This window comes from Staurois parvus, unplaced genomic scaffold (genome assembly GCF_062004578.1).
Source record: "Staurois parvus isolate SC_StPar_1 unplaced genomic scaffold, SC_StPar_1.0 ptg000172l, whole genome shotgun sequence".
In the NCBI taxonomy this organism is placed as follows: Eukaryota; Metazoa; Chordata; class Amphibia; order Anura; family Ranidae; genus Staurois; species Staurois parvus.
In genome coordinates, this window is record NW_028317968.1 from 1072813 (window position 1) to 1086748 (window position 13936).

Consider the following 13936-nt stretch of genomic DNA (forward strand, 5'->3'; position numbering starts at 1 on the left):
CTATATCTGCAGTCTCTGGTCATCTCCTGTGCTATGTCTGTAGTCTCTGGTCATCTCCTGTAGTACATCCACAGTCTCTGGTCATCTCCTGTACTATGTCTGCAGTCTCTGGTCATCTTCTGTACTATGTCTGCAGTCTCTGGTCATCTCCTGTACTATGTCTGCAGTCTTTATTCATCTCCTGTAGTACATCCGCAGTCTCTGGTCATTTCCTGTACTATGTCTGCAGTCCATTGGTTCAGAATATTTTTTCTTGTTCTCCTCCTCTAAAACCTCGGTGCGTCTTATGGTCAGGTGTATGGAGCGAAATATACGGTAATTCTTATTTCAGAGACTGGGTTATGTATGGTTCAACTGAAGCAAAAAAGACAATAATATAGTGCATTCAAGTATTCAGAACCCCTTCACTTTTTTCAATTTTGGTATGTTGCAGCCTGATACTACAGTTGTTTAAATTCATTATTTTCCTCATTAATCTACCCTCTGTACCCCATAATGACAAAATGAAAACAGAATGTAAAAATGTTTTAAAATATGTGAAAAAGGAAAAAATTAAATATCACATTGGCATAAGTATTTAGACATTTTGCAGCAACACTTGAAATTCAGCTCAGGTGCCTCCCACTTCTCTTGATCATTGCTAAGATATTTCTATACCTTGATTAGAGTCCACCTGTGGTAAATTAAATTGGTTGGATATGTTTTCGAAAGCCACACCCCTCTCTATAAAACAAAACTTCCTGCAGAGCTCAGAGACAGGATTGTTCCAAGGCACAGATCTGGGGAAGGGTACAAAAAAAGTCTGCTGCACTGAAGGTTCCCAAGAGCACAGTGGCCTCCATAATTCTCAAATGGAAAAAAAATGGCATAATCAGGACTCTTCCAAGAGCTGGTCACCTGGCCAAACTGAGCAATCAGAGAAGGACCTTAGTAAGAGAAGTGACCAGGAACCAGATGGTCGCTCTGACTGAGCTCCAGAGATCCTTTGTGGAGATGGGACAATTCTAAATGCCTCAATGCCTCCATTCTAAATGTTATGTCTGGAGGAAGCCAGGCATCGCTCATCACCTACCTAATACCATCCCACCAGTGAATCATGGTGGTGGCAGCATCATGCTGTGGGGGTGTTTTTGAGCACCAGGGCCTGGGTGACTGGTCAGGGTTGAGGGAAAGTTGAATGGAGCGAAGTACAGAGATATCCTCAATGAAAATCTGATCCACAGCGCTCTGGACCTCGGACTGGGCCGAAGGTTAACCTTCCAACATGACAATGATCCTAAGCACACAGCCAATACAACACAGAAGTGGCTTTGGGAAAGTTCTGTGAATGTCCTACAGTGGTCCAGCCAGAGCCCTGATTTGAACCCCATTGAACTTCTCTGGAGAGACCTGAAAATGGCTCGGTCCCCATCCAATCTGACTGAGCTTCAGAGGCTCAAAGAAGCATGGCAGGAATTTTCCCAATCGAGGTGTGCAAAGCTTGATGCGCCATACCCAAAAAGACTCGAGGCTGTAAGTGTTGCCAAAGGTGCTTCAACAAAGTACTGAGTAAAGGGTCTGAATACTTAAAGTGTTACTAAACCCAGGATCCTGCATTCACTATATCTGGTCTCCCACAGTACACAGAATATGGAAATGCAATCATTTTAGTAAACAATCTGCTAAATACCTTTTCTCATCAGCAGTTAGAGCAGTCTTATGACTTCTATCAGTGTCCAGCAGAGCACCAGTTAAAGCTTGTAGGAGGAGCTTTAATTCTCTCCATATTGTCCTATGTGGCTGCAGGACTCCTGACCATCTGTCTGCACAGTACTGATTGGCCCTGTGCTGATGCATTCTCCCAAGAAAAAAAAACAACTCTATAGCCATACACACTAAACTGAGCATGTTCAGAGTGACTCCTAGAGCTCTGTACTAACAGCAAATGGATTGGGGACAGTAGAAGAAGGGGAGGATCAAAGAAGACAAGATCAAACATCCTTTGTACACAATGCAGAGGATTAAACCCTTAGGTTCCACAGTGAGGATAACAAGCATGCTTTATTGCATATACAGACTGATTTTACTGTTGTGAGTTTAGTAACAATTTAAGTACATGTGATATTTCAGTTTTTTTCTTTTTAATAAATTCACAGACATTTTATAATTTTGTCACTATGGGGTACTGCATGTATATTAATGAGAAAAAGATGAATTTCAACAACTGTACTAGCAGGCTGCAACATAACAAAATTGATCAAGTAAAGGCAGCCTGAATACTTTAAGAATGCACTGTATTTGTACAAATATGCATGCAGACATTACATTACCTTTTTCTGCCCAAGAAACCTTGCTATATACAATGTAGTATATTAATCAGGACAAACTAAAATACAGAGAAAACAAAGAGTTTACAAAACAAGTAAATAAACAGCTTACTTGTTCTTGCAACTTGAAGTCTGCAAATGCTGGTATCTTTTGCTCTGTGTTAGTATTCTGGTAGGGAATCTGCCAAAGAAACACAACTCCCATTAGACAATATCACACTAAGCCATCAGTGTTGAGATGATTTTATGCTGCTAATAGCTAAAATATATGGCTTTTGAAAGAGATATTCTCTTGGAAGCTGTACAGCCTGCTATTATATGAATTTATTGGTCTTTCCTAATGCACTCCAAAAACAGCGCATCCCCCTGTTGGCTCAAGGATCATCCATAATCTATTTCCAAAAAGGACTCACATACGGGTAGACAAAGTGAAAATCACATCTTTAAATGACAGTACAGCTTGCTAGGAAACATAATTTGTAACTTCCCATATACATAGGCATTCAAGCATATGGTTGTTCAACAAGTGTAAAATTAATCCAACATCAGATTAACCATATAGCTTGACATAAATAAAAATTCTGGGCTGTTTATATGTTACTCTCACTACTGACAAACTATTATCACAGCAGGAATCAAAGAAACATGTCTGAAACATAAATTGTGTGGCGTATTAATCAGTGATATGAAATATAAAAGGTGCAGCGCTGCACCTTTTATATTTCATTCACTAGTGAGGATACAAAGGGCGGTCCTTTAGTGCCAGCAGCTTATACCTTTCTACACACCCATAGCGCTCACTGACACTCCATATACATATTAACCAATGATAGACTGGACATTTCCTTGCAGTCAGTGCAATAAGTGTCTGTGTATGTATATGTGTTTGATAAAGCTGTCAATTGGGCTTTTTCAGAAGAACAAAAAGCATTGTGCAAAATGCTGTAAACTGAAGAACCAAACAAACTTCAATTTGAACATTATGTTTGTACTTTGTGCAAACACAGGATGCAAAGTCTTCTGGCAAAGCACCGTATTAGCTGATTTTCCTGTAAAAGCTGGCCTCAGCATCACTCCATCCTTTCCCCAAGTCTTAGTTCTTTAAAATGGCAGCAGCTTGATTGGCCATTAAGGAGGTATGAAGGGCAGGATGGGGCAACACCATGCTAGCCCATTACAAGAAAAATTAGGTTACATATAACCTTAGGCTGGCCATACACTATACAATTTTCTGTCCAATTTCTAGCCAATTTCCTTTAGATTTACCTTCAACAATGTAGCGCAAGGGCCTGCCTAATTGGATACAATTGAAAGTGTTGTTTAGGTTTGACCTCATATTATATGGTTTTTGGTAAATCTAAACCAAAACTCTCAAGAAAATTTTATAATGTATGACCAGCCTTAGCATCCATATTATAATTTTATTAGTAATGCGATTAAACAGCAATTATGTTTGGGTGAAGTAGGGCAAAATTGAGTTCCCCAAAAGGTTGGGATGACTGCATTATACTGACTTGTAACATTGATCAGTTCTACCCCTCCTACAGAAGCTGCAACAGGGGGAATTAGGCAGGACTGAGAGACATAGGGGTTGATATACTAAAACTGGAGAGTGCAAAATCTGTTAGCCAATCGGCCTCTAACTTCAGCATGTTCAATAAAGGTTTGATAAAAAACCTGGAAGCTGATTGGTTTCTGTGCAGAGCTGCACCAGATTTTGCACTCTCCAGTTTTAGTAAATCAACCCCCTAGTAATTGAAACAAAGATCTGTGATCTGTCCTTGCTGCTACTGTTATGTAAATGCTCATGCAGATACACAAATTATTAATAGATTATCTCCACCCAGATCTAAATTAATGCAGATCTGTAATCATTATTTCTTTTTGATTTTCTTTTTAATACAAGCAGTATTAAAGTACCAGAATTTGCCTTGCTATCAGTCACTTGCAATCCCCTGTACAGCAGAACTCAGGCCTTCACTTGCTACAAATAAGATTTTACACTTGGACAAACTATGCTATAAGGACAAATGGGGACCGCTCCTGACTCATATTTTTATAAACACTGATTTAAAGAGTGCATTACAGGATATGCAGTCTCTAAATAATAGCTTGAGCTATTTTGCAAAGAGGAATGGGTAAAAATGTCACTCTCTAGATGGAGAACGCTGCTAGAGACATACCAAAATGACTTGCAGCTGTAATTGCAGGGAAAGGTGGTAGTACAAAGTATTGACTCGGGGGGCTGAATACAAATGCACACCACACTTTTCAGATATTTATTTGTAAAAAATGTTAAAAACTATTTATCATTTTCCTTCCACTTCATAATTATGTGCCACTTTGTGTTGGTCTATCCCAATAAAATACATTTACATGTTTGGTTGTAACATGACAAAATTTGAAAAATTTCAAGGGGTATGAATATTTTATCAAGGCACTGTATACTGGAATTTACGCAGCTAAAAACACTATACTGGTAATAGCGGTGATCAGCGACTTGTAGCGGGACTGTGATAGTGTGGTGGGCAATCTGGCTCTAACAGACAATGGCTGGAAGGGACACTAACTGACACTGATGGCGCTAGTGACACTAATTCAGTAATCAGATATAATACTCTAGACTGTATTAACCGCTTCCGCGACACCCTATAGCAGAAATACTGCTACAGGGTGGCACGGGTGAGCAAAATCACATATAAATATGTGATTTTTCATTTCCGGGTAGGGGGCACGTGTGCCCTACCTGCGCCGTCATTCGCGGCCGTCAATCACCAGGTCCCGGCCAGTGATTCCCCGTCGGCACCCGGCGATCTCTGAGAATTACCGAAGGGGGAGAGACTTATGTATAAACAGCACAGATCTCTCCCGGAAGCTCCTGCACACTGATTGTATGGCTCTGCATAGCACCAAGCTGCATAGCTTTTTATTAGCACTGAGCACTGTATTGGTGTCACTGGAGATGTCACTGACACCAAGTCAGTTCCCCCCAGTGTCAGAATGCCCGCCGCAGTCCAGCTATAAATCGCTGATTGCCGCCATTACTAGTACTAAAAAAAAATTCCAGTATATATACTGCCATTTGTAGGCGCTATAACGTTCGCATAATCCAATTAATTTACACGTATTGGCATTTTCTTTTAGCAAAGACATGTAGCAGAATACATTTTGGCCTAAATTTATGAAGAAATTTGATTTTTAAAAATTTTTCTTACTGGACATATAGTATTTTTCTCAAAATTGTCAGTCTTCTTTTGTTTATAGCGTAAAGAATAAAAAACACACAGGCAATCAAATACCACCAAAAGAAAGCTCTATTTGTGGGAAAAAAGGACGTAAATTTCATTTATGTACAGCGTTGCCTGTCCACGCAATTGTCAGTTAAAGTAACAGCGCCGTATCTCAAAAAATGGTCTGGTCTGGTCAGGAAGTTGGGTACATCCTCTTAAAAGCAAGTGGTTAGTGACACTGACTGAGAAGGGGTTAACATCTAGGGGAAATCAAGAGTTTAACTGTGTGCCTAACAAGTATAATGTGTGTAATGTGTGCTGCTTTTACTCATAGATCTGACTATTTGTTCTCCCTGCTTTTCAAGGAGAAGAAACAGCCAGACCGCCCTTCTGTTTACACATAATTCTGTGTTTGTAAACACAGAACTCTGTGCTGTGATTGGACACAGCGGATCAGCAGGTTTCAGGCAAAATAATTAGCTAAAACCTGCTGAGAAAATTTGTGCTGTGTCCAATCACAGCACAGTTAAAAGGGGGTGCACACCCGAAGCCTGGAAGCCAGGTGGCGACATATGGGTACGTCGCCTAGCCTGGCTGTGCCGCTCACAGTACATGCACTGTGAGCGGACAGCAAGAGGTAAAACAGCATGCCGTTTCATTTAGTGAATGAATGTGACCTTCACTACTTAGTTCTATTACAATAAAGGTTTTACACTACAGTCACCAAGATGGTTTTCAGGACACTTTCCTATGCATGTCTTGCAGAGTTAATGAACGGCATGGGGCCCACAAGCTCTGTTCCTAACTGTAGTTGGTATGCAGGTTTATTGTTGTGAGACTGTAATAGTAAATATTTTCTTACCTGTGACACACCAGGTCTTGGAGGCAGAGCAGGAGGAGGTTGTATCCATCCAGCTCGAGGAGCTGTGTAAAACCATAGAACAGATAGAAAATTGAATAAGTGCACTTAATTTTATGTACAGCGATATGAAATATATTTTTATTATGATATGCCATCATTAAAACTATTGTGGATCTGATTTTCTGTACTGTATTTAATAAGTAGCTGTGAGGGCTTACTGAAATCTAGTTATAACAAAACCAGTGATGGATTGTGGTGTTGCCACAAGGAACAAGGGATTGTCTCTAAGAACAGTATTAAGATGAGCATATACTAGATGACATTTTCTTAAAGAAAAATGACCATAACTGAACAATGGATGCTACCAGAATATTTTTTGTGGCTCCACCTAAAATCGTTCATTTACCAACTGCAACCTTCCCTATTCTTGCATAGATTCTGTAGACCTTTTTTGATGATGACTGTAGACATCTACCACAGGCTGTAACAACTGCTTGGATTATCAAGATGATTTTGAAAAATATTTTCATTTTTCAGTTCAAAGTGCTTCACTTTTTGCTCTCATTCTCAAAACTGGACTACTACAAAACACTATTGACTTTTCTTGCAACCTGTGAAAATCTAATATCATAAGCTATCTTTACTAGAGATAAATCCTGTTTCCAGCAGCCTGGCCATGCCTTTGCATCCATGTTTGCTGTAAACATGCTGTTTAGAGGTGGTGCTGTTTGCACTGAGCTAGATGAGCACTGAATCGGTCAGTCTTTATAGTAATTATGCTCAGCTTGTTGCGTTTTAATAATCATTTTCTTCTGAAGTTAGTTGCCCATTTAATGCAGACAATATTACGTTTGTGACTGAATTTGGAGCGGTTTCCCTAAAAAAAATTAGACTCTGAACTAGTTCCCAAAATATAACAAATCTATGTATATACATATATCTATGTAAGGTAGGGAAAAACATAGAAACTCAGGCCATTCTGTTGGCTGTATTCTACACAATGCAAACTATAATGCTATAGATAAGGGGTCTCCAAACTTTCTAAACAAAGGGCTGGTTTACTGTCCTTCAGACTTTAGGAGCGCTGGAGTGGCCAGTGGGAGTACAAAATGTCCCAGCATCAGTAGGAATTTAAAAAAAAAATGACATGTTTGTAGTCAGTGGAAGGTGCGGTGTAGGAGAAATAGTGCCCCATCATTGGTATTAGTGGAAGGAATATTGCCCCATCATTGGTATTAGTGGAAGGAATATTGCCCCATCATTGGTATTGGTGGAAGGAATACTGCCCCATCATTAGTATTAGTGGAAGGAATAGTGCCCCATCATTGGTGACAGTGGGAGGAATGGTGCCCCATCATTGGTGTCAGAGGGAGGAATAGTGCCCCACCATTGGTGTTAGTGGGAAGAATAGTGCCTCACCATTGGTGTCAGGGGGAGGAATAGTGCCCCATCATTGGTGTCAGTGGGATCAATAGTACCCCATCATTGGTATCAGAGGAAGGAATAGTGCCCCATCCATGGTATTAGTTGGAGGAATAGTACCTAATTGTTTATATCAGTGGGAGGAGTTGTGCCCCATCATTGTTGTCAGGGGGAGGAATAGCGCCCCATCATTGGTGTCAGTGGGATGAATAATACCCCATCATTGGTATCAGAGGAAGGAATAGTGTCCCACGCTTGGTATTAGTTGGAGGAATAGTACCTAATTGTTTATATCAGTGGGAGGAGGTATGCGCCATCATTGCTATCAGTGGAAGGAAAAATGCCCCATAGTTGGTGCTAGTGGAAGAAATGGTGCTTCCTTGTTGGTGTCAGTGGGAGGAATAGTACCCCAAGGGCCGGATACAGGCAGGCAAAGGGCTGTAGTTTGGAGACCACTGCTATAGATAATCCACATTTTTTGTACATGTGCATACTGCAGTATAGATTTTTTATTACTCAGCACTTTCTAATTATGGTAATTAAAGGTGAATTAGAGCTAACTACTGATTTCTACACAGACAATTACAGTGCAATTTTGTTTGACTGCTTGATACAAGAATTTCTGAAGCTAACAGTACAATCTGCTGTGATCACAGTTGGCTTTGTAGAGGTAAAATCCTTTAGAGCAAATCCTGCTTTAAAATTGTGGGCAATTTAAATAATCAAACAAAACAAGCTACCCTATTATCTGTTTGAGAGTAATTTACTAAAAATAGAGTTGCAGGAATGGAAGCAGCTCTGAAAGATTGATAGCCTATACCACATAACTAAGCACACCAGGAATGAGGGAAAGGCCAGACAGTAACTCATCTTAATCAGTTGATCAAATGAGTTAATCATATCTAGCAAGATTAGTATCAAGATAGGGGTAAAAAATATTTAACATGTTTCTGTTTTACACTGTTAAACCTCGTACACATGATGAGAATATTGGACGAATGATCGTCCATTTTTTATTTGCATGCTAGTCTCATATTGAAAATAAGGAGGTTACTAAAGCTACGAAAATTCTCGTAAGACAGAAATACAACTTCGGAAGTGATGTATTGTAATGTAGTCTTTCATTTCTGAGCATGCATGGTCTTGGTCACTCAATTTTTTTTATGGACGAACACTGTACAGATTAAACGAAAATCGTTCGTTCTATTATTGTACAAGAAAATTTTTTGTGCTTGTCCCTTCAGATAATTTTGCATGAACTGTCATGATCGGCAAAGCTGTGTACTAACAATCAGATTATCAGTCATTTCGAAAGCCGTATTTTTCGCCTGCTTTTCTCATCGTGTGTACTAGGCTTTAGCAGCATTATCTAATTATATAGAATTGATTGACTAAGTGATAACCTGGGGAATGTTGCTGGATGATTCTGTTCAAGTCCAGTGATGAAGCTCTAGAATGGGTTTTTTGAGGTCTTGGTGGTGGTGTAGGAGGTTCTTCTACTTTCTTCATAGTTTCCTCTATAGATGTGCTTGAGTATGACCTGAAAGAGAACACATTGAATTTATTGTAATATGGTAAAAAAAACTGCTTATGAGAAAAGTAGCTCCTGTTTTTGACCCCTAAAGAGCTAGACACACTTGTTGTCTTCAGCGGTTTAGACATTAATGGCTGTGTGTTGAGTTATTTTGAGGGGACAGCAAATTTACACTGTAATACAAGCCGTACACTCACTACTTTACATTGTAGCAAAGTGTCATTTCTTCAGTGTTGTCACATGAAAAGATATGATAAAATATTTACAAAAATGTGAGGGGTGTACTCACTTCTGTGAGATACTGTGTGTATAATATATATATACATACATATACATACATACACTGCTCAATAAAAATACTGCAACACTTTTGAAAACACATCAGATCTCAATGGGGAAAAATATCATGCTGGATATCTATACTGATATGGACTGGGTAATGTGTTAGGAATGTAAGGATGCCCCATCGGTTGATGGAAATTAAAATTATCAACCTACAGAGGGCTGAATTCAGACACCCTGAGAAATAAAAGTGAAAAAAATTATGTAGCAGGCTAGTCCATTTTGCTGAAATTTCATTGCAGCACTCAAAATGGTACTCCACGTGCTTGTATGCATGCCTGACAACATCAGGGCATGCTGTTAATGAAATGACTGATGGTGTCCCTGGGGCATTTCCTCCCAGATCTTGACCAGGGCATCACTGAGCTCCTGGACAGTCTGAGGTGCAACCTGGCGGTGTCAGATGGACAGAAACATGATATCCCTGAGGTGTTCTACTGGATTTAGGTCAGGCGAATGTGGGGGTCATTCAATTGTAACAACTCCTTCATCCTCCAGGAACTTCCTGCATACTCTCGTCACATGAGGCCGGGCATTGTCGTGCACCAGGAGGAACCCAGGACCCACTGCACCAGCGTAGGGTCTGACAATGCATCCACGGATTTCCTTCCGATATCTAATGGCAGTCAGGGTGCCATTATCTAGCCTGCACAGGTTTGTGTGTCCCTCCATGGATATGTCTCCCCAGACCATCACTGACCCACAACCAAAACAGTCATGCTGAATGATGTTACAGGCAGCACAGCTTCTCCAGACCCTTTCATGTCTGTCACATGTGCTCAGGGTGAACCTGCTCTCATCTGTGAAAAGCACATGGCACCAGTGGTGGACCTTCCAACTCCGTTTTTCAATGGCAAATGCCCATCAAGCTCTATGGTACTGGCCAGTGAGCACAGGGCCCACTAGAGAATGTCGAGCACTCAGGCCACCCTCATGAAGTCTGTTTCTGGTTGGTCAGAGACATTCACACCAGTGGCCTGCTGAAGGTCATTTTGTAGGGCTCAGGCAGTGCTCATCCTGTTCCTCCTTGCACAAAGGAGCAGATACCGGTCTTGCTGATGGGTTAAGGACCTTCAGAAAAGATTAGTAGAGAAAACAAATGTCAGTGGTCTCCACTTGTAACACATTCCTGTTTTGGGGGTGGTCTCATTGTTGTCCATCTAGTGCACCTGTTGTTAATTTCATTAACACCAAAGCAGCTGAAATTGATTAACAACCCCCTCTGCTACTTACCTGACCAGATCAATATACCAGGAGTTTCATTGACTTGATGCTATACTCTGATTAAAAAGAGTTCCTTTAATTTTTTTTCCCACAACACATAAAAAACTATGTTGAACATATTTTGAGTAAATTCTTTAAAACATAAACAGGATTTCATTCTTTTCACATAAAACATCAATTTTACCCAATGACTGCAACAAAATATAAAATTCTGCTGCTGGTTTATGGCTATAGTGTATTTTAGCGCAATCAGTTTTTAATGGGATGCCCTTTTAATTTTGCCTTAGCAACAACCTGAACTTGAACAGAGATTGTTGTACCAATAGCAAAGCCTTGTGCTGTTCATTTATTAGAACTGGAATGTTTTAAAAGGTAAGTTCACCTTTGGAACATGTTACATGTTCCACCCATCTTCAGCTTCATGCCATCCAACCTTCCTGTGACAGAGGGCGGGGTATCTTCTCTCCGCACCTGCTGTCACAATTTGAAAACAGCGCAGCGTCAACCCAAATGGCCACGTCTTTCATTCACAGTTTCCTGTAAGTGTTGTGCATGTAAGCACAGTTTCCTGTAAATGGATAGACTACAAGTACAGTCAGCCATTGCGGCTGATGGCTTGTAGTTCTTAATGAACTATGATGAATGGGCAGACAGCTATCCTGTGAGTCTGCAGGAGCCTGAGATTGCACCCACATTGTGCTGATCATGGGTGAAATGTGCTGCAGGCTCCTTAGGAAAAAAAAATATTACCTTCAAAAAACTGCGTATTATTTATTTTTCTTTTCAAAATGTAAACTTTAGCTGCTGTTTATTCGTCCACACTGCTTCAGAAAAATGGTTGCTGCTCTAATTGCAGTACATTTAGTTTTGATTTGTCTCAAGCTTGTATCCTCTAATTTTGTTGTAATGGTAAAACTATTTTTACAGAGAAATAGATATGAAAATTGCCAGCATCAATATAATCACAATACCTAGAAAATACTTTATATTGAGGAAGACATTATAAAAAGTGTAAGAAATAAAATGGTTTTTAACACAATTTTCTTTCCCAGTGCCATTATGGAGGGAAATTCCTTTAATTTTACAAGTGATCTGCATGAAAGCACAAATAACATTCCTATGACAATTATACACAGGAATTTGATCTTGATTCTATTTGAATTCAGTTGTGTATATCAGACCTATTAGCAGTGCTTGACTGAGAAGCGTATCACTTGTCTAGGTTTTGCCAATCATAGTGTAATTTAAAACAAAGCAAATGAGCATTGTAGGTAACCGTACAGATCAACTCATATAGAGAAAACAACACGGCAGAATGCCAAGTCTGGTTACCTACTGTATGTGACACTGGCATATCTTCCTCCTGTTTCATAAGTGGTATGATGTTTAGGAAAAAAATGCACCTGTATTTATTACTCATGATTTAATGCAAATTGCATTAGTGGTGTGAAAAAAATAAAGTGAATAGCTCTTCCATTATTTTTAATTTGATGTTTTCGTTGTACTTTTTGTCCAATATATATCATTTATAGTTAGTGGAGAGTTGAGGATTACCAAACTTTATTTTTGTTCTCTGACTGAGACACCGTATAACCCAAATAGTCATGCAAAACATACTGCACATCTGGTCCATTTGTGCCTTTTTAATGCAAATAGGAAAAGTAGGTAATGCCTGCTTGCATCATAAGACTTTATGTTGTAAGGCTGCTGTTGTAGCCATGAGCTTCTTTTAACCCTTTAAATAAAATATTCCATAAATCATTGTCCACCTAAAATAAGGTACATCAAGGACATATGTTAAACATCCATGACAGTCAAACGGTTTAAGTAATGCGATTTGAAAGTATTTTCTAAAACTAAACTAATGAATTTTAAATAGGCCTTTCCTTATTATTGATCCAAGATTCTGAATACCCTTTTAGACAGTTTAAAAGTGCTTTTTATATTATTACTTGTAATAGTTTTTTTTTTAATGTTTATTCTTTTAATTTTATATTGTTTTAAAGATTTCTCTGTTACTGTAGGGCACATTTAAATTTTGAAAAGTGCTAAACAAATACAATTTATTATTATTCCAATAAATAGTTAAGCAAAGTGTTACCTAGATCGTGGCCTTGTTTTAGGCGTATATGAGTCCTGGTGAGCAGCTGATTGAAAAAAAGGAGAGAAAAAAAACAACATGTTGACTTGCTCATACACATAGAGGCTAAATTTGTGATTATTTGTAATGTTTTTGTTTTATGCAAGCTTATTCGGTCATAGGTTGGTTGAAATTTTATGCAATATGACATAACATTTTTCTGTAATCAAATGTCCTTTTACTCTGTTGAAAATGTATGCAAAAGCTACAAAATAATATAGTATGTCAGACAATATAACATATGAGAGTCTGAGGCCAAAAAAGAAACTTCTTATAATTTCGAGAAGTATGCCACAATCTCTGGAATTCAGAAAGACTTATGCAGACAGATTTTGTGAAAGTATCTCTCATGCATTCAAAAAGTGGTGCAGCATGCGCCAAATCCTTGTAACTGTCTAGAACTTGTACATGATTTTGGCACATGCTGTGCCACTTTTAGAATGCACTCAAGACACTTTCACAAAATCTGTCTGCACCAGTTTCTCTCTCTGTACACCAAAGGACAGTTGGTTTTAAAGGATAGGTTTACCTTTGAGAACATGTTACATGATCCACCTGTTTTTAGGGTGGAAAATGTAACATGTTTCTGCTCCTTCAGCCTCCTTCTTATCCCTTCCCTCCCTTTTGACAGCAGATCTTCTCCCCGAACTCGTCACAATGAATGACTGTGAATGAATGCCTACAAGCACCACCATCAGCCTTTGCAGCTGAAGCCTTGCAATTCTCAATGGGATGCAAGGGTGTTGGTGAGCACTCTCGTAGTCCATTGAGCTTTCTGTACTGAAGTAACTGACTGTCTGTATCAGAGGTATGGGTGGATAGCTACCCTGACAGTCTAAAAGAACCTGACACCACACCCACAATTGGGTGCAATGA

General features: G+C 39.3%; 1 protein-coding gene across 3 annotated transcripts in view; it reads right to left on the reverse strand.

The window, feature by feature from the left end:
- The window catches only part of REPS2 (RALBP1 associated Eps domain containing 2), a 208009-nt gene that overhangs the window by 51521 nt on the left and 142552 nt on the right, over positions 1-13936 (reverse strand). For all 3 annotated transcript variants that reach the window (XM_089676566.1, XM_089676565.1, XM_089676564.1), the window contains exons 13-16: positions 13022-13067; positions 9224-9360; positions 6399-6460; positions 2419-2487 (exon numbers count right to left, since the gene is read on the reverse strand). In XM_089676566.1, coding sequence (XP_089532692.1) covers positions 2419-2487; positions 6399-6460; positions 9224-9360; positions 13022-13067 — 314 coding nt within the window. The remainder of the gene's footprint in view (positions 1-2418; positions 2488-6398; positions 6461-9223; positions 9361-13021; positions 13068-13936) is intronic.